Source organism: Manis javanica, chromosome 3 (assembly GCF_040802235.1).
Source record: "Manis javanica isolate MJ-LG chromosome 3, MJ_LKY, whole genome shotgun sequence".
In the NCBI taxonomy this organism is placed as follows: Eukaryota; Metazoa; Chordata; class Mammalia; order Pholidota; family Manidae; genus Manis; species Manis javanica.
Genome location: NC_133158.1, coordinates 36,812,591 through 36,832,223, shown reverse-complemented (window position 1 = coordinate 36,832,223; position 19,633 = coordinate 36,812,591). Strand labels below are relative to the sequence as shown.

General features: G+C 46.1%; 1 protein-coding gene across 7 annotated transcripts in view; it reads left to right on the top strand.

Annotated features, from left to right (window-relative positions):
- The first annotated feature begins 10,461 nt into the window (after positions 1-10,461).
- EEFSEC (eukaryotic elongation factor, selenocysteine-tRNA specific) overlaps positions 10,462-19,633 on the top strand; it is a 257,610-nt gene continuing 248,438 nt past the window's right edge. For 3 of the 7 annotated variants that reach the window (XM_073231123.1, XM_037023858.2, XM_073231120.1), the window contains exon 1: positions 10,463-10,839. In XM_073231123.1, coding sequence (XP_073087224.1) covers positions 10,530-10,839 — 310 coding nt within the window. In that variant the 5' untranslated portion in view covers positions 10,463-10,529. Of the gene's footprint in view, positions 10,840-19,633 lie in introns of all 7 variants that reach the window. The other 4 variants (XM_073231117.1, XM_037023859.2, XM_037023857.2 and 1 more) reach the window with 4 other exon arrangements.

The window sequence follows — 19,633 nt, the reverse complement described above, 5'->3', positions numbered from 1 at the left end:
CAATGATTTAATCAATAATGCCTAAGTGATGAAGCCTGCATAAACACCCAAAAGGACAGGGTTTGGAGAGCTTTCCAGGTTGGTGACTACTTGGAGATTTGGGCAGAGAGGCTCAAAGAGAGCAGAGAAGCTACAAGCCCTTTTCCTATACCTTCCCCTAGGTATCTCTTCATTGGCTTCATCCTTTCATATTCTTTGCAACGTTAAAAGAACAGAATTCAACTGAGTAAATTTTAAAGATCTTATTAGCTTTATTCAATAATTCATGAATCAGGCAGCATCCCATTAATAGATAGAAAGGAGCTCCAAGGAGCTGTATAAAATGAAAGGCTTTTATAAACAAGGCTTTTACTACAATTGCCAGTTGTACTAGGCAAAAAAAAATTGGGTTGGTTCTTGCAGACGTGGTCACTTTCCTTTAGCAGATGGCAGGGGTCTGCCAGGCAGATTACCTAACTAGTGCCCATCATGCCACTCGCAGTTGACTAGTTTAAAATTTCATTCCTGGGAGAGGTGGAACTGTAATTAAGTTAAGTCCCAGGGCTGATGAGGTGGGACTTAACATAAGCAACTCCATTTTGGGCCTATTGTTTTGTTTCTAACAATTTCCCCCCTTTTGATCAGACTCTCAGTCTGAGGGATGTAATAAATATGTAAGGCATTAATGCTACACCCAGCTAAGAGGTGTGATTAGTATGTGAGGCATTAGTGCTACTCCCAGTTATTGCACCAGAGTTCTTGCAGTTTCTTACTGAATCTGGGTGGTATTTACAGGTCTCAATGTTGGGTTCACATTCTCGAAGTTGGTCGTTCTTTTCGTTCCTTCTCTGATGTTCTCTAGTCTAGGGAGCTTATTTCCTTGGTAGCTGTCAGCTAGAAACATGCATATGAAGCTTTTGAGAGAATACAGTGCACCAGGAAGACTACCGTGATTATTATACCCAAGATAGTTCCCAATGTCTAGAGTGCACTTCAGAGCCACAGTCCTCAAGACCAAACCAATCAGAATCAAAGAGGTCAAAGAAAGACTCCTTGAATGAGTCACTTCTTAAAGCTATCTGGTTTATTCTGTGATCTTATGTTCCCACATCCTCACAAGCATTTGAAATTGTCTACCTTTCTGATTATGGCCAACCTAATCAGCATGCTTATTATTTCAACCCTAGACTGATTTCTGGGGACAGAGGGGATGATTTTGCTGCCACCTTAGAGGCAGTATAAAAACATGAAAGTCAATAACATCCATCCACAGAACAAAAACATTATTGCTTTTAAAAATCTTGTTCTGTAAGTCTTATGGGGTAGAGTGTCACTTGAACCCCTTTCCAACACTTACTTATCTCCCTTTTTATTAGAGACTCTGAAACTGAGCTTTTTGTGGTTCTTAGCAACTTATGGCAAGTGATAATGTTTCTGTGTAAGTATGAGAAAATACTTTTATTTAAGTCAAAAAGCAGATCAATTTGAAGAAAAATACTGTCATAGGTGGTGACTACATAGTGCATAAATTATGAAGATGGTTCATATCATTGGACCTGAGGAATTCCACCATAAAGCAAGGATAGGCTGGCAGGAAACAGAAGAGCCCTGGGTTCCTGGCAGCATAGAAGACTCCCACTTCCACATGGATGACCTGGATTCAAATCCTGGCCTTTCTGAGCAAGTTATCTCTCTAGGTCCACATCCCTCTGCTGTAAAACATCAGTTAACAACGGTCACTTGTAGGATTATTAACTGAATTAAATGAGATATTTTACAAGGGCCTCTAGCCTGGGAGGGGGCACAGAAAATGGTATCAGAGCCACGGAGTATAAAACCATGGGCATTTCCCCCTTATTGTTTGCATTTTTTAGGTGTGTCCTGGCCTGGGTGGTTAATTTTGCCATGCATTTTAAAAGGAAACAGTGCCCCAGGGCACTCACAGGAACTGCTATGGAGCCTAGAGTGGGGAAGTCAAACTTTCTTGCTGTGCATCTAAGGAGCAGGTCAGCAAGAGTGGGGCCTGTGCCTCCTATTGCAATCGTGTCTGCTGAGGACAGTTTTTGCATTTCTGCAGACCTCCCACTGCAGTGGGGAAACCTGGAGGCCTCTGCTGACTCCCAGCAGCCTGGGAAGGCAAATGGAGCCTGTAGCTCCTGAGGGCACCGAGGCCTCTGTCCCACTGGTGTCACACAGCAGTGAGGTCAGAAGTCAGGGGAGCCTGGATTAAAACAGCAGATCTGACCACAGGACAGGCCCGGAGGCTGTTTCCAATGTAGTCCTAGCAGTCAGCCTATGATCATCAGATCTAGGATATGGAGCAAACCTGGTAAAAGCTCTCTATACCTCTGATCAGGTGGGAGGGAATTAAAAGCTATTCACTTACTTAATAAATAGTAAAATAGACTCCACACTGCAATTCAATGTTCGTATTCGTTTCCTATTGCTGCAGTAACAAATTGTCACAAACTTTGTGCCTTAAAACAACACACATTTATTTATTCTCTTACAGTTCTGAAGATCAAGTCCAAAATGGGTCTTACTAGGCTAAAATCAGGGTGTCAGCAGGGCTGCCTTCCTTTCTGGAGGTTCTAGGGGAGCATCCACTCTCTAGCCTTTTCCAGCTTTTACAGGCTGCCCACATTCCTGGGGGCATGTCCTTCTTCTGTCTTCAAAGACAATAATGGCTGGTAGACTCTTTCACATGATGCTCTTGCTCTGGTTTGACCTTCCTGCCTCCCTCATATAAAGGTACTTGTGATTTCATCAAGCCCATGGGATAATCCAGGACAATCTGTCCATCTCAAGACCCTTAACTGAATCATACTGCAAAGTCCCTGTTACCACTTAGGGTAACATGCTCACAGTTTCCAAGTCATGGACATCTTATTCTGCCATGGCAGACTCCCCTCCTGGGGTCCCGTCATAGCCCAGACTGATTTCCCCAGGTTTTAGCAAAGTATCAGAGAGGACACTTTTGTATTTCCTGCCTTCCCCCTAATTCCCTTGTTTTCTCCAACTGTGCTAACTCGGGTCACATGCTCTCTACCAAGCCAGCTGCCATGACTAGTGGGTGGACCTGCATCTCAGGTCCAGCCCTGGAGCTAGAGTGGGGTCAGGCCTCACAGTGATCAGAAGGAGAAGTGGTGTGATGCCTCCATGGGGAATCGAGGAGACTTGCAGAAGAGGGAGTGGACGCTTGCCATGATAGACTGCAGTGATCTTAGGAAACATGGCCATATGCGGGTGGAAGAAATGGTGAGTCCCACAGCCAGCATTTTTGGTAGGGCCATAATTTGAACCTATATGGAACCAGTTCTTGCCAGGCTATTATCTTTCTCACCCTGTGGCTAACGTGGCATTAGCAGATTTGTTTCGTGCTGGGAATGCCATGTAGCACAGAGGTGGCACGGGTGACAACCGCCTCTGAGGCTAGTATGGGACGTACTGAGGAAGGTACATGGTTAACACAGTCCCTGGCAAGGTAGTACCTCAGAGCAAAGGGAAATTTCCATTTCACTCAAAGAATCTTTAAAGCTAAAACTCAAATCAAAGAGCAAAGTATAATAACTTCCTCTGGGCAGATTTATAATTAATCCTGGATTAATTGGCCTTAATGAAGTTGAATTAATTACTAGCTGTTTATAAAGAACTTTGAACTATCTTAGTACAAAACGGCATGAAAGAAACAGAAAGGAACCAGCATCACATTAACATTAAGAACAAATCCCAAATAATCGCAGTTCTGCAGGCCGTTTCCTGTCAATCATTTCCCAGGCCTGGGCCCAGCCTGTGGAATAGTAGGGGCCCCAGGAGTCTGCTGCAGAGGAAGATGTATCTGTAGGCTAAAGGTCTGGGGGTGAGTCCATTCAAGAAGCAGTTATAGAGAATTTGCGTGTACCAGCCACTGGGCAACCAGAGATGTGTAAGGGACCCATATTCTTCTAAAACAGGAGACAGCACCAGAGCTCCAGTCTGGTCTAAAGCAAACTCCACTCAGTGTAATAGGTGCCAGGACAGAGACTAAATACACAATAGAGTGGTGTGAAGTGACCTGTATTTTGCTGGCAACAGCATTTCAGTTTCTATAGGCATCTCCCACCCCCTCTGCCATGTTCCCCCTGGCCCTTGGAGTGAGCTTATGATTTACATCTGGCTAGGCAGAGCACTGCATTTCTCTTCTTGATGCAGAGGTACAAAACTTCATCAGGGACAGTGGGACTCTTTGGGGTGGGGATTTTGTAGGGTTGCTGTGGTTGTAAGCTTGGGGGTGCTGGCAGCTATATTGTCACCATGAGGAGAGTGCCTGCCTGGGAATGGAGGCAATCCAGAGGAAGGAGAACCAGAGAGAGAGAGAGAAACAAAGTTGGTCCTTTGTGTCATCTGAGCCTCTAGATGAGGCTGTGACAGATACAAGATTTTCCCCTAGACTTTTAAATTGAGTTTGCTTATTTAAATTTACAAACACTGAGATAGCACTTACTATACAACAGACATTGTTCTAAGTGCTACATAAATGCCAATTCATTTAATCATCTGAGACCTGGGAGTTAGGAACTTTTATGTCCTTCTATTTTACACATGAAGAAACTGAGGCACAAAGAGGTTTTTGTAACTTGCCCAAGACTACACAGCTTTCAGATGGTGGAGGCTGGTTGCAAGCACACAGCCTGCCTCCAGATTCTGTGCTTTTATCTCTACCATGGGCTGGTACATTCCCCTTTTTGCTCAAGTCAGCTTCATGGTGGATTTCTGTCATTTACTCTCAAATACTGACTGAGGCTAGCATAAGACATGGCTGGAGGAAGCTTCCAGGTTTGCCAGGCAAAGGGAGCAACCAGTGGGTAAGTGTAGAGCAGAATGGATCCACACTGTCCATTTGCAGGACTGTACAGGCTCAGGGGGGCAAGACAGGAGAGTGGGGCAGTCCCCAGGAACTGGGATGGGGCTGCTAGTGGGGTGGGGAGAAGGGCAAGATCAGAAATTCTGTTGGTTATATTACGTGTGAGAGATCTGTTGACACTCAAGTTGGTCTATGAGCCTGCAGTTAGGACCTTTCATTAGAGAGTTGATGGCCCTTAAAACCATGAGTCAGGAGATCACTGAGGAGTGACTGTGAAGAGGGCTGAGCTCTGGGCCTGCCTGGGTCCACCTGCACCTGACCCTGGTGTGTCTTTGCAGGGCTGTTCTAGGCCATTCAAGCAAATGGATAGAGAAAGTGTCTTTTGATTGTAAGCATCTTACACACATGGGTGTGCATCTTACCTTTTTTTCACCGACTAATATATCTTAGAGATTGTTCCCAAGTGGTACACAGACAGCATTTTTTGGTCTTTTCAAGGGCTGTATAATATTCTACTGTGTAGATAGACCACACTCTGTCTCTTTTTCTAATCAAAATTTTTTATTATGGAAAAATGTTCACGCCTATAGAAAAAGTACCCAAGCTCAACAATGACCAACTTGTGGCCAGTTGTAGTTCGTCTAGACCCCCACACACTCTTTCTTTCAAATGATTGTCTCTTGGCAGCTTGTTATTGTGATTTGTGATATAATTTCAAGTTTACTATAATGTCTCTTTTTAAGGACAATTAAGTTGTTTACAATATTTTGCTACTATAAATAACACCATAAAGAAATACTAGAACATGCCTTTTCACAAAAGCCACATTCCCCAAGGCCCAAGAGAACAAGGGGCTGGGGCTGAACTTCTTTTAGAGAAACTTCCCTGAGGAATGGGACCTGAACGGGGATCACAGATCCCAGCATTGCTGAGGTCCTTTTCCCTGGGCTAGTGTCCCAGCCTCAGCTTCTGTTTCTGACACTGATTCCAGGGTGTGGGTTTTCCCACACCACCAAGAAATTCCCTGATGCCAGCTGGGTCTTATTAAAAGACTAACTGAGACACATTAAACATTTTAAGAGTTTATTTGAGCCAAAATTGATTCAGAGCAGGCAACATCCCATCTAGCAGAGACAAAGGAGCTCTGAGGAGCTGTACAACATAAAAAACTTTTATAGGCAAAAGGGAGCCAAACAAGGAAGTTATACTAGGTCAAAAGCCTGTTGGTTCGTATTGCAAGGTTACTTACCTTCAGGGGATAATGGAGGCCTATCAGGCCATGACCTAACTGGCACTGATCACACGATTCCTGCTCAGGTTTAAGATTCCATTTCTGGGAGAGCCAATACTCTAATTAAGTCTTGCTTTGATGATGTGGGGCTTAGCATAAGCAACTCCATTTGGGGCCTGTGTCTTGCTTTTAACTGTGTTGATGGGGTTCAGGGAAGGCTGCCCCTAAATAAGCCATTTTGGCATATTGATTATTTTGAATTACAGTTACTTAAGGAATAGCCGGGGAAGGAAGGACATTCTGATCCTCCTTGTCCTTTAGAAAACAGGAAATAAATCTCCCCTGTGAAAGGTACCCTCCCTATATCAGGAGGTGAAGCGATATCCTTATTCCTGAGGGAATTCAGGGCTGTGAAGGCTGAATAAACAAACCTTGTTACTTCCTCACTAATATACTGCTCTAAGCCCAAATTTTGTCTTGCCAATTTTCATAAATGGATTGTTTCTTTGTCTAAAAGGAAGAAAAGCTGCCTGCTTTCATCATTTCTATGAGTCTTACTTTTTTTTGGGCTCCCGTACTTATGAAATTAAGTGTTTTTCTCCTGTTAATCTGTCTTAAGTCAATTTAATTATTAGGCCAGCCAAAGAACCTATTCGGGAAGAAAGGAAACATTTTTCCTCCCCTACAGTGTCCTACAATTGAATTCCATTCTGACAGAACCTGAGGTAGTGACAGATTCCACAGGGTGGGGGCTCAGTCCTGTAAGACTCACTCACCCACTGTTTCAGCCTCCAATTCCAAGTCCAGGGTGTCACCTGTGCTTCTGACTGACAAGCTATAGATTGGAAGGTTTCAATGACACCCCTCCTAGGCTTTGATAATTTGCTAGAAAGGCTCACAAAACTCAAAGAAAAATTTGCTTACTGGATTTCAGATTTATTATACAAAGATATAATTCAGGAACAACCAAATGGAAGACGTGTATAGGGTGAGGTACGCAGGAAGGGGGATAGGGCTTCCATGCTGAGGGTATGTGCTTATCGACCTGGAGGTTCTCTGAATACTATTCTTTTGGGATTTTATGGAGGCTTCAACACACAGGCACAGTTAATTAAATCTTGGTTCATTGGTGATCCATTTAACCTCCAGTCCCTCTCCTTCCTTATTTCGGGGGGCAGGACTGAAAGTTCCAACCCTGGAACCACGTGGTTGGCTCCCTTGGCAGTCAGCCCCATCCTTAGGGACGACCCCCAAATCACCTCCTTAGTTTAACAAAAGACAGCTTTATGGAGTGTCATCATCGGAAAATCCAAGAACTGGATGAAGACCAAACACCTATTTCTTATTATAAATCACAATATCACAGCCTTCGACTGGCCCTCCAGAGCTTCTGCCTTTGCTGTTTTAGAAGGCCGCATCTTCAGGCTAAACCCATACTTGGAAAGACAATTTCAGAGTATGTTTATCAGCGTCTTCTCCCGGCTGCAACACATGCAACATGGCCCCGCTTGTTGCTGCCTCTGGACCTGCTGTCCCTTCTGCCCTGCATGATCTTTTCTCAGTTTCCCTCGGGGCTATGCATGGCTGGCCCATCTCATCATACTTTGTCAGCTCAAATACCTCTTCTTTAATGAATGCCTCCATCACTCTCAGCCACACTGCCTTGCTTGATTTCCTCTAAACTACTTCATCATTATTTGTCTCACTCAGTGTTGTATCCCCAGCTTAAACAGTGCCTGGTCCAGAGAAGGTGCCCAATCAGTATTGGTTGGCAGGCTGAGTAAATAAAGGAATGAGAATCTAAATCTAGAAACTTGGGTATCATCCCAGGCTCCTCCCTCTCCCTCATTGCAAGTCTAATTTGTCACAAAGTCCTGTCAGTGAGGAATCTTTATGAGTCCCCAACTCTTTACCTGAAGCTCCTGGGGCCAGATGTGAATCCAGATTTTTTCAGATTTTTGAAAGGTAATAAACTACACGGTCACCTCAGTGGAAGATGGGGAGTACCTAATAATCATATTAATATTTCTCTAGTGAAATATGTGAGCACTTGAAAAGTGGGTACAGAGCAGCCTCTGCCATCTTGCCAGTCTCTTGCTGCACAGCTGACCCCGGGGATATGGCCAGAATCTCGCTGACTTTTAGTCAGCCTCAGAGCATCCATCTCCCTGGCACTTGTGGGGACAGGACTGGACTCACTCAGGGGCTCACATCCCAAGCTGCTGGTGGGGTAGGACCAGTCTTGGAGCCCGCCCTGCTGGGAAGGGTGGTAGAGTTGAAGGTAGGAAGAACTGGGTTAAAATCCCAGCCCTGCTTCTGGTAAGCTAGTAGGTGTTTGGGCCAGGTTAACTGCTGCAACATACAGCCCCAAGTCTCAGTCTTAACATGGCAAATGTTTATTTCTCTCCCATTCACAGACCTATGCAGGTTGACTGGGTGGACGTGGGGGAGTTTCTGCTTCATACAACCTTATGGGGACTCAGAGGCCCTTTGTCTTGAGACGCTGCCCTTCTCTGGCCTTTGCATTCTCTCCGTGGAGCCAACGGATAGGAAGGAGTGTGGAGGATGGTCCAAGGGAAGCTTGGAGGTGGCAAGCATCATTACTGTTCCATGGGCCAGAATTCAGTCACATGACTTTTGCAAACTGCAAGGGAGTCTGGGAAATGCAGACTAGTTGTGTTCCCAGATGGAAAAGGAAAATGGCTTGGTGAACAGTAGCCAGATTCTGCTCTTCCTTTGCTTAGGATTTAGCTTATGTTTGCTTCTTCTTTGAGCAGTCTTCCCTGTCACTTCCTCAACCCCAAGTCTGGGTTAGGCCTTCCTTACGGGCTGCCTTTATTGTCCTTTTTTCCTGCATCATTACATTTGCATTGTGTTGAACATTCCTTTTTACTTATTGTTTCCTACTCTAGATAAGGAGAGCAGGGACTATATCTGGCCTTTTTGATGTTAGATTTCAAATTTCTAGTGCAGTGCCTGGAACATAGCTACTCAATTCATATATATTAACTTAATTAACTTCTCTGAGAGTACCAGCAAAATAAGACTGTTGTAGTGTGACTATTGCGTTTGCAAGCACCTACCAGTGGCTTTCCCATCAGTGAGTACCATGTGCCTGGCAAACAGAAGTGTCTCATCTGGCCCTGCCCCAATCCCTGCCCTAAGTTTTCATCCTGTGTTGTACAAGCCTCCTCTCAAGTGGCAGCTGTGTGGCTTATAGCTATTTCTGCATGTGTCCCCCTCCTCCCTGGGCTGCAGGATGGACTGGACCATGTTTGATTATCTCTGGGACCCTGTTCCTAGTGCAGGGTCTGGATTACAGGAGGCATCAGGGAATATTTACTGCATGTGTGAACATACGAGAACATGGCCTAGCCCATCACAGAGGGCAAACTGGCTGCCAGGCAGAATCAAGTGAATTTTATGCTTGGCTACCACAGTTTAAATTAAAAGTTTAAAGAGTTGCTGACAAATAAGAGTCAGATTTCATTCAGAACACACTCTTTTCTTGAAAAATGGAGAGATGGGGTAATGCTGGGTTAGCATTCCTGTCTGATACCAGTTAGCTGAAGCTGAACAGGGGCTTCCCCCCTTCCACAGGCATGTGCTCTCCTCTTCTTTCCACCACTCTCTGGCACCTTAAACCCTGTTAATTTCTCTTCTTTGAGTTACCGGGCCTGTGTAGTCACTTAAGTTTGTGGCCCCTGGTTGCCTGGTTGTTGACAACCTTTTTAATGGTTCCAGACACTTGGAGAACCTAGCAAGAGTTCTGTACTTTCCTTTCAGCACAAGCATATTCACAAGACGTTTTACATCCAAGTTGGAGCTCTGCAGCCCCTCCTAAGGCCAGGCTGCAGACTCCTAGCTGAGAATGCCTGAGCCACAGAGAGCATTTGTCTTCCTTCTTCCACGGGCTTTCCCAGTGGCTCCTTCTCATCATTGGCGCCTCAGCTCAATCAGCAGCTCCAGAGGACTTCCTTGACCATCCACTGGAAGGTAGCTGTCCTCCCGTCCCTTTTAATTCCTGCTTTTATTTTCCCTAGAGGGCTTCTCAGTCTCTGAAATAGTCTGGCTCATTTCACCTGTTTCTCGTCTGACCCCTACTCCCCTCGTTATCTCAACGCTGTGAACGGGCAGTGCCTGGTAACCAGAGGACACTTAATAAGAGCTTGTTGAAATGAATGAATGGAGGGATAGAGTCCCCACAATCTAGGACTTCCCGAGGCTTCAGGTGGGAAGAGCCAGGTGAGAGGGCAACCCTGCAATGGACGACCTCGGTTAAGTCCTGTCCCTGGGGCAACGTCCTTCTGAGCGGTGCCAAGCAGGGCCCGGGGCCGCCGGGAGGGCGGAAGCTTCTGGACCGGAACGGGCGGGCCCCGGCACGGAGTTGCGGGGGGGCTGCTTAACCGGCCGGACCGCAGCGGCGACCGCGGGAGGGGCGGGGCGGCCGGCTGTGTCGGAGGCGGCGGCGGCGGCATGGCCGGGCGGCGGGTGAACGTGAACGTGGGCGTGCTGGGCCACATCGACAGCGGCAAGACGGCGCTAGCGCGGGCGCTGAGCACCACGGCCTCCACCGCCGCCTTCGACAAGCAGCCGCAGAGCCGCGAGCGCGGCATCACGCTCGACTTGGGGTTCTCGTGCTTCTCGGTGCCGCTACCCGAGCGCCTGCGGTCGGCGCTGCCCGTGTCCCCGGAGGCGCCCGAGGCCGAGCCCGGCGGGCCGCTGCTTCAGGTCACGCTGGTCGACTGTCCCGGGCACGCCTCCCTCATCCGGACCATCATTGGCGGTGAGCGCGGGCCGGGGTGGAAGCCGGGCTCGGGGGCGCTGGGCAGAGCGGCCGGGCCCCGTGTCCTGACTGGCCCGAGCGGCTGCCGGGGAAGGGTCACCTCACCTCAGGTGGGGCCACCGACGTCCCGAGAGGCGGACGTGACCCGCCCGAGGCCCCGCCGCGAGTGAGCGGAGGCCTTGGGACCCGAACTCACGGTCGGCTGACTTGGAAGCTTTTCCCCTCCAGCACAAACGAGCGGGAAGGTGCTTCCCTTAAAAAAAAAAAAAATTCTCTCAAGATGTGTTTGTAATTCACGAACAAGTTAAGAAAACTCAAGGATTACCAAAGGGTGTACGTAACAATGTCAAAAAAGAGAAGTCTCCACTCACCAGTCATTTGGTCTCCTGATTCCCATTCCCAGAGCCAACCACTGTTACCAGTTTCTTGTGTATCATTTTAGAAAAACTCCATGTGGAGACAAGCGTGTCTTGTATATGTAAACCCTCCTTCTTTTTTCTTTTTTTAACTAAATGGTAACACCATGTACACTATTCTGCTGAACACTAAGGCCTCCATATCTGTACATACCAAGCTACATTATTATTTTTACAGGTCACATACAGTTCCATTGTACACTTGTACCAGCATTTTCTTAACCTCTTAATGATAGACATTTATATTGTTTCCTGGTTTTTGCTAACGATGCTTCAGAGAATTTTCTAGAACCGAAGTCTCTGGTGGGTGTGCTAGTGTAGCTGTAGGATAAGCCTAGAACTGAACTGGCTGGGGCAAAGAACATGTATATTTTCAGTCATGGCGAGTACTGCCAAAATGCTCTCCTAGGATGTTGTACCATTTAATTCATTCTGAATGCATTCTGCTTGTGAAGAAATGGAATGATACACAAGACAAGAGCCACCGCACTACCTCTCCTCTCTCTGGAGGAAGCCACCATTATACCTTTGTGGATTACTTTTCTAGACCCATTTTACTACACTTAAATCTAGGGACAGGGCTTTAATTCTTGTTTTGTTTTTGGAGAAAAATGATACAATAATAATACCAGCACAAGGCACAAGAGGGTGTATTGCTAAATCTCCTGTCATTGTTGACCCAAATACCTGGTTCTCTGTGCCCACAAGTATATATTGGGCCGATTTTATTGGTGTGGTGGTGGATGGCTGCATTGGTCGCTGGGCATACCAGGTCCCAGCTGTAGTGATGAGTGTGTTAAGTGCTTTTATCTTTGTTATTTCCCCACTGTTCCATGCTGCAGGCAGTCCGAGACCATTTCCCCATTTTGCAGTAGAGGAAATGGAGGCTCAAAGAGGAGAATGGACTTGCCCAAGGTCATACTGCCTAACACCTTCTACTAAAGCCCTGTTTAAGTCCTCAGATGCCTATTAATGGGCACGTGATCCTTTCTACTCTTTCCTTCCCCTTATAAATGAGTTTTGTTGGGTCCCATCCAAATACATTTAAAGATGTGTACTCTGTCTGAGTCAGTCTAGGTTGGAGATGGAGGAGGCAGGTTACAAAAAGCAAGAAGGCAAATTCTTTGTCTTTTCTAGTAAACAGTGTAGGCAAGTGGCAAAGAGCATACTTTTGGAGTCAGAACTGGCCTTGAGGCCTGGCTTTCTCCCTTACTGTGTGACCTTTGCACCTAATTCTGGACCTCTCCACACTGGGTAGCCACACAGCTAGTTATCAGCATTGCTTCTCTGAAGCACCTTTGCTGCTTCTCTGCAGAGAGCCTGCAACGAGTATAATGGTTACCATAGAACAGTTGAGGAAACGGACTTAGAGAGGCTGCTTGACTACAAACTAGAGCTTTTTCCTCTGTCACTTTATGCTGCCCCTGCCTCCTTTTAACGTAGACGTTTATAGAGAAGCTCTTCATAGGACAAAGATTTCAGGCTCCAGCTTGATCCTATGTAACCAGATTATAATGCCCCCATTAGTTTGGCAAGTCTTTGCTTTAGGCTGTATACTCACAGAAGAAAAGAACAGGGATTTTTCTCTTCATGTACACACATTGTGGTTTTAATTACTTATTTCCTACCCCCTAAGGTAGGAGACTATCCTTCTCACAGGCGTTAAAATGTGACCTGAGCACACTGGAGTGATGAGACCAAGGCTGTTACTGTTCTTCCTTAAATAGATCATATTCCCATCCTCCTCTTCAGGGAAATGAGAAAAAAAGTAGGTTGTTTTTTTTCTTGTGAGGGGAAGAGTGCCTGCATTTGAGCACCTGCTCTGGCTTAGGCTCATTGCTAAGAACTTGCGTCTGTGCAGCAACCCCAAATGGTGGGAGTGTGGTGGGGGTGGTAGCCCTCCTTTTCAGATGAGGAAACTGAAGCTTGGGAAGTAAAATACCCTGGGTTGGTGTCAGAGCCAAAATGTGCTGCCCCTAACCTGGATGTGGTTAATACCTTTTTGTTGTCTCATGATCCATAAACCCAGGGACATCTTTGCCGTCTTGATATGGCTCCAGAGGCTGAAATCATGGCTGTGGCAGCTGGACTCCTATAATTCTGGACCTTGTTTTTTCCTTCACTGACCATGTGCCCTCCTCTTCCCTCTTCTCATTCCCCTCCTGTGGGCAGCATCCTTGCAGATGTTCATCAGATCATGTCAAACCTTAGCTTCAGGACTTTCAGGGGCTTCCTATTGTGCTTAGAGTAGAATCCAGCCTCCTCTTTATGGCCCACAGGGCCCATATCCGGCCTCTGCCTGTCTCTGAGCCTTATCCGTTGCCCAGTCTCACTGCCCTCATTGTACCTGTTGAATAGGCTGATCTTTGCACTTGCTGTTCCCTCTGTTTGGTACATCTGGCTCCCCAAGTCTCAGCTTGAGTGTTACCTCTGAGAGGCCTTCTCTGCCCTACCCAGCTGAAGCGTCTCCGGCTGCTGAAGCGTCTCCGGCTCTCTCCCCTCATACTTTCTCATGCCCCTGTTTTATTTCTTTATAGCTCTTTACTCTCTTTGATACTCTTTGTGTTTACTTGTTGATTGTCTCTGTCCTCATGAGGGCAGAGCAGGAGCTGTGTCTGTCTTATTCACCTGCACATTCCCGGTGCTTGGGCTAGGGCCTGGCATGTGGTAGGCACTTGGTAAGTTCTGAGTGAATGGAATTGTGTACCAGCTCCTTGGCTAGCCACTGTGGTGAGCAGAGAGCCTTATTCGTGGGTTAGTGGACAGGAAGCAATCAGCGGTGGCCTGGCCTATAGTAGGTATGTTATGTTGTTATAGTAGTTATGCATGTTGATTCCTTCCCTCCCTCTAGGAGCTGATAGCAGAGCCTCTGAGAGGGCACTGTCCCACATGCAGAGTGACCATCTGGAGCTCTTTGCACATTGGACAAAAGCAGGACTGGCTCACTTTGCTGGGGGGTGGATCATAAGATAAGTTATAGTGGGTTATAAGATAAGATATTAATTGGGAAAGACGAACAAGGCCCTGGGGCTTAAACCTGACATTTTGTCTGTTTTAGTTCAAAGATAATTGCCCAGCATTTGGGTGTGGCTGGAAATCAGCATGGTGTGTGGGGAGGTGGGCTGAAGATGGAGGTAGAAGGGTTGGTGGGCCAGATCCTATAGAGTAGTAAGTATTGGGCTTGGATCAGGCCCTTAGTGTAGATTTCTCCTAAGGGCCTTGGCAGACTCTTAAAGTAGGTTTGTGACACGATCAGACCTGAGTTTCAGAAAGATGGAAAATTGCTGGGCAGGGCCTCCTACCAGCAGCAGACAGTGGATCTGTGCCTGCATTTGCTGGGAGTTTGGGCTCTCGTTAAAGTTCCTGGCTTCCTGTGAATGAGCTAGACCCCTTGCTGAATACATTATCCCCAGTAGAGGGAAATTAGAATGATTGTCTGAGTCCCATGATGATATCTCTGAAGTTTAATATATCTTAAAGTCGGCTGTCTTTAATTCCGTTGCCTGCTCCCCAGAAGTACTTTCATGTACAAAAGAATCCTTTTTTCTTAACTTAGAGAAAATTGGTTTTATCTTCTTGATCCATGTGGCCATAGATAAAAACGCGAAGTGGTGCAGGGGGTTTAATAGCAACAACAGTGCTTAGCATTTATTTAGTGCTGTCCCTATGCTGGTTGTTTTTCTGTTTACCCCTCACAGCAGTCCTGTGAGGTAAGAGGTAATAATCCTATCTTACAGATGGAAAAGCAGAGGTTCAGAGAGGTCAGGAAATGTAGTCCATAAGTGTCAGGGAAGTTTGAACCCACCCACATTGATCTGACCACACAGGCCATCCTCTGGCCTTCTCCGTGTCAGTGAAAAAGTGTACCAGTCCATGCCTGCCCCCGCGGTGGGGTTTCAGGGCAGTATTTTTCTTTAATTCATTTTAGAGTATAAATCTTTCAGGGTTAGAACTTCAAAAAGATTCAGTAATGTATGTTTTAAAGACTTGGGTGGGGGTGAGGGACTTGGACCTATCCTCAATCTAACTCTGGCAGGAAAGAGGAGAGCTGAAAAATGCTGGTATCTTGGCTTGGCAATTTATAGTCCTCTGGTGGCTGCTAGGATTAACAGTGTATTGTCTCTGGGTCTTTTGTTGCGGTTGTTAATGAACACAGCTCCTCTGCCACGACTTGTCGCCGTAATCTCTTGCCTCCTGTGCCCACCATTTAAGTGGTGCTTCCTGTGTGGCTTGGACCCTCTCTGGGCCCTCCCTGGCCGGAGCTGCTGCGAGCTGCCCAGGTCCTGTAAGTCTGACTCAGGGTTACTGTCTTCGGAGGGAAAACAGTCAGCAGCCCAGGGAAAGAACGTCTTTGTAAAACTTAAGCTACTTTGCCTTCTCTGTTTTCCCAACTTTTGTGCTGTTGCTGCAGATGTGGAGGAAGCGCTTGTCCCTCTGGCCGGTTTTATCACGGCGTGCGTGTGCCCTTCGGTTTGTGCAGTCTCCTGAGACGCTCTCTCTGGACCCAGGAGACATGCTGTTCGTGTGTGAATAACTATGTTTTCAACCAGATTTTTTCTGCACTACCCTTTGGTAGGGATAACAAAGTGGGGGCCCGGCCACAGCAGGAATTTGGGTGTTACTTGAATGTAAAACCAGCCAACCAAACACAGGAACACTTTCGGTTTTCTTTGGCCGTAGTCTTATTAATCTGTGTAGAAACACATTGTATTACACTATGGTATTCATATATGTTTGTCCTAAAATATGATTGCATATTTAAAGAAGTTGATATAAGTGGAAATGCTTCTTTAACTTTAACCTCTTTAGCTCCAAGCTTCTGTTGGGGCTTAGTTCCCTGTACCTTTGTGCTCACCTAGGGGAGATGCCTTCTACTTTTCTTTGCTAAACAGTGTGCACCTTAGCTGAAGATTCTCCTCTCCAGGCCACTTCTGAGATGTCCTTTACCATCAAGCGAAGCTGAGGCCAGTACTGGACTCCCTTGTGTTAACTGTTTAAAACCTTTCTGTCCAATAGGAAGTCGCCTCCCTCTGTGCCAAGTGTGCCTCTCTTCAGATAGAAGTTTTCTGTTTTGCCTGCTGCCTTATCGCTCTCTGACCCCACCTGATCCCCTTCCAAGTTGGAGCCTTTAGCTGTCTCTAGGAGACTCTCAAGTTGAGCTTTGTCTGCAGCCCTTTCTCCTGGCACTGGACAGCGGGTGACTTTGCTCTGGTTTGGGTGACAGTGTGGGAGTAGTGCAACATCAGAGTTTAAATTAATGCAGAATATTTGAGCAGGAACCAGCAGGAAAGAAAAATGGAAGCAGGTAGTCATATTTCATTCTGTTGGGGTACATTTTTCTTCTCATGGGGCTTGCCCTTGAGAACAAAACATATCAAATGTTAAATCAAAGAATATTTTTGTAGTCATGCTAGGAATAGAAAATAATGCAAAGACTTTGGCTTCTTGAGGCAAATATTTTGCTGGAAGGTTATAATCAAAGTCAGAAGGAAATCATAGCCACAGCTTTTGGTAAAGCTGTAATCATTTAAAATTAATTGCTTTTAAACTTTTTACTTAGCATCTCCTCCTTTGTTTTTTATCAGCGTGTCTCTCGGGTTTTTCTTCCAAATCAATCCATCCAAGTTGGAGAAAGATTTGGGCAGGCATCTCAGGAAACAGCCTGTCAATTAAGCCCTGAGACATATTCCTTGCCCTGCCATTCTTTCGTCGGCCGGACCCTTGGCCAGGCTGGGGATGAGGCACCCTGTGTTTGAGCTTGAGACTGTTCTCTTTGACCAAGAGGCCTCTGCAACTTTTGGGATGACAGTGTCTGTAGCTCTTGTGCTCTGGGAAACCCAGTCCTGGTGAGCTGCAGCCTGGCATTTCTGCTGCAGCCTCAGGGTGGAGCAGTGAGAGGGAATGAGCCCTTGAAGGTCTGGGCAGGGATTGCCCTTGTGCTTCCACTGCAGTGCTGCCCCAGCTGGCTTCTACCTGTTCCCATTATCCTGGGGCTTCACAGAACGGAGGCATTGTCTGAATTATCTCTAGCTCTTAGGATCAGTCCATGGCTTGGCACATAGTAGATACTCAATAATGTTTTTAGACATTTTTGTTGAGATATAATTCACATACCATAAAATTTCTCCCATTTCAAGTGTACACTTCAGTAGTTTTCAGTATATTCATGGAGTTGTGTAGCCATTGCTACAATTTAGGCTGAGAATATTTTCATCCCTACAAAAAGAAGCCCCATACTCATTACAGTCGCTCTCCATTCTCCCCCTCCCCCAGGCCTGGGCAACCACCAGTCTGCCTTCTGTCTCTGTAGATTGGCTTATTCTGGACATTTCCACTAAATGGAATCATAAATATGTGGCCTGTGGTCTGGTGTAATGCTTTCAAATTTCATCCATGTTGTAGCATGAGCTACATTCCTTGTCTTAAAGTCTGTTTTACTTATTTTTAATTGTGGTGAAATACATATTACATAAAATTGACCATCTTAACCATTTTTAAGTTTATAGTTTAGTGGCATCCATGTCCAGAACTCTTTTCATGTTACAAAACTGAAACTGTCCCCATGAAACACTGAACTCCCCTCCCCTACCCCCAGCTGTATTTCATTTCTTTTTATGGCTGAATAGTAACAGTATTCTGTTATTTGGATATACTCCATTTTTGTTTTCTAATCCATTCATCAGTTGATGGACATTTGGATTATTTACACTGTTTGGTTATTGTGAATAATCCTGCTTTATCTGTGTGTAAGTCTTTGTATGGACATGTTTTTATTTTCTTAGTTATCTGTCTCAGGGTGGAATTGCTGGGTTATGAATGACTCTATTTCTACCATTTTACTTTCCCACCAGCAATGCATGAGGGTCCCAGTTTCTCCACATGCTCACTAACACCTGTTAAGGTCTGTCTTTTGGATTATAGCCATCTTGGTGGATATGAGGTAGTATTTAGTTTGCTTTTTCCTAATGGCTGGTGATGTTGAGTATGTTTTCATGTGTTCTTGGCCATTTGTATATTTTTTTTGGAGAAATGTCTATCCAGAGCCTTTGCCTGTTTTTTTTTTGGCGGGGGAGGGGGGGGCGTAATTTGTCTTTTTATTATTGAGTTGTAAGAGTTCTTTATGTATTCTGGATTCCAGTCCTTTATTAAAGATATGATTTGCAAATATTCTCTCCCATTCTCTGGGTTATCTCTAGTCAGTAATATTTGAGTTGAACAAATAATTGAGTTGGATTAAATAAATGAACCTATTGAGAGGATTAAATATCTCCAGTACATTATCTGGGCTGTGGTAGGTGTGTGGTAAGTGCCATTTCCTTGTTTCTGGAAGGCTTGTTAGGTCCCTCCTGTCTTCTCCCTGGATCTGCCCATTGCTGTCTGTCCTTCCTGCCTGTCAGGAGATAGGTCATCCTGCCTGTTCATCCCTTGGCAGGGTCTCATCCCACCTTTGGGTCTTGTCCAGGACCTGGCCTACAGATACATTCTAATGGCCCGTACATCTTTAAGATTTTAAAAAATTCATTGCCAGCATTTAGAAATCAGATGTCATAGAACATCGCAGATTCTTGACATGCATGGGGCCACACTCCAGCATGGTGGCCCTGGCCTGGGGCTGAGTAGCACCTGGAGCTGAGTAAAGGGGCCTGTGCTCTTCAGATTACCTCTTCTTTCTGTTGTGTGCCTGGGCCCTGTAGACATTTGCACTTGTAGCCCCTGTTTTGAGGGCTGTCTGTATGGTGGAAGAGGATCCGTGGCATTGTTACTTGGTGTTTTCATCCACTTCTTCAGAGCTTGTAGTGTTAGGTATTATGCACTTTGGTTTGGATGTGGGGGCAGATACAGGCAGATACTTCCTGTCTGCGAGGAGCTCACAGTCCTGAGGGCCAGGGGCAGTGCCAACAGCCAGTTAATATAAGATGCAGAGTTTTAAGGGCTTTGTAAGCAAGAGCCTAAGATGTGAGTGCTCTGCCTAGACAGGCAGAAGGGGTTCCCACAGGAGGGCACACTGGGCTGGGCCTGGAAGGGTGATCTGGAGGTTTCCAGGCAGAGAAAAAGAAAGGGCAGAGCAGACCTAGGGAAGAGCCCAGGCAGCCAGATGTGTGAAGACTGTACCTGGCTGAAGAAGAGGAACAGCCAGTGGCTGCCAGGACAGACATCAGGGAAGTGGGGAGGTGAGGCCAGGCATTAAGGTCAGGATGATGGACTGTCTTGTGGGAACTTTGAAGGATGTTTGAGATTTTGCTAGAGGAGATGATGGAAGGCTTACCAGCTAGAGGATTCTTGGTGGACAGAGACACAGACAGACCATGAGAGGGCTGGAGTGTGAAGTTCATAGAGGAGTGAGTGGGTTGTGAGGCTGAACTCTGCAGGCTAGAGGG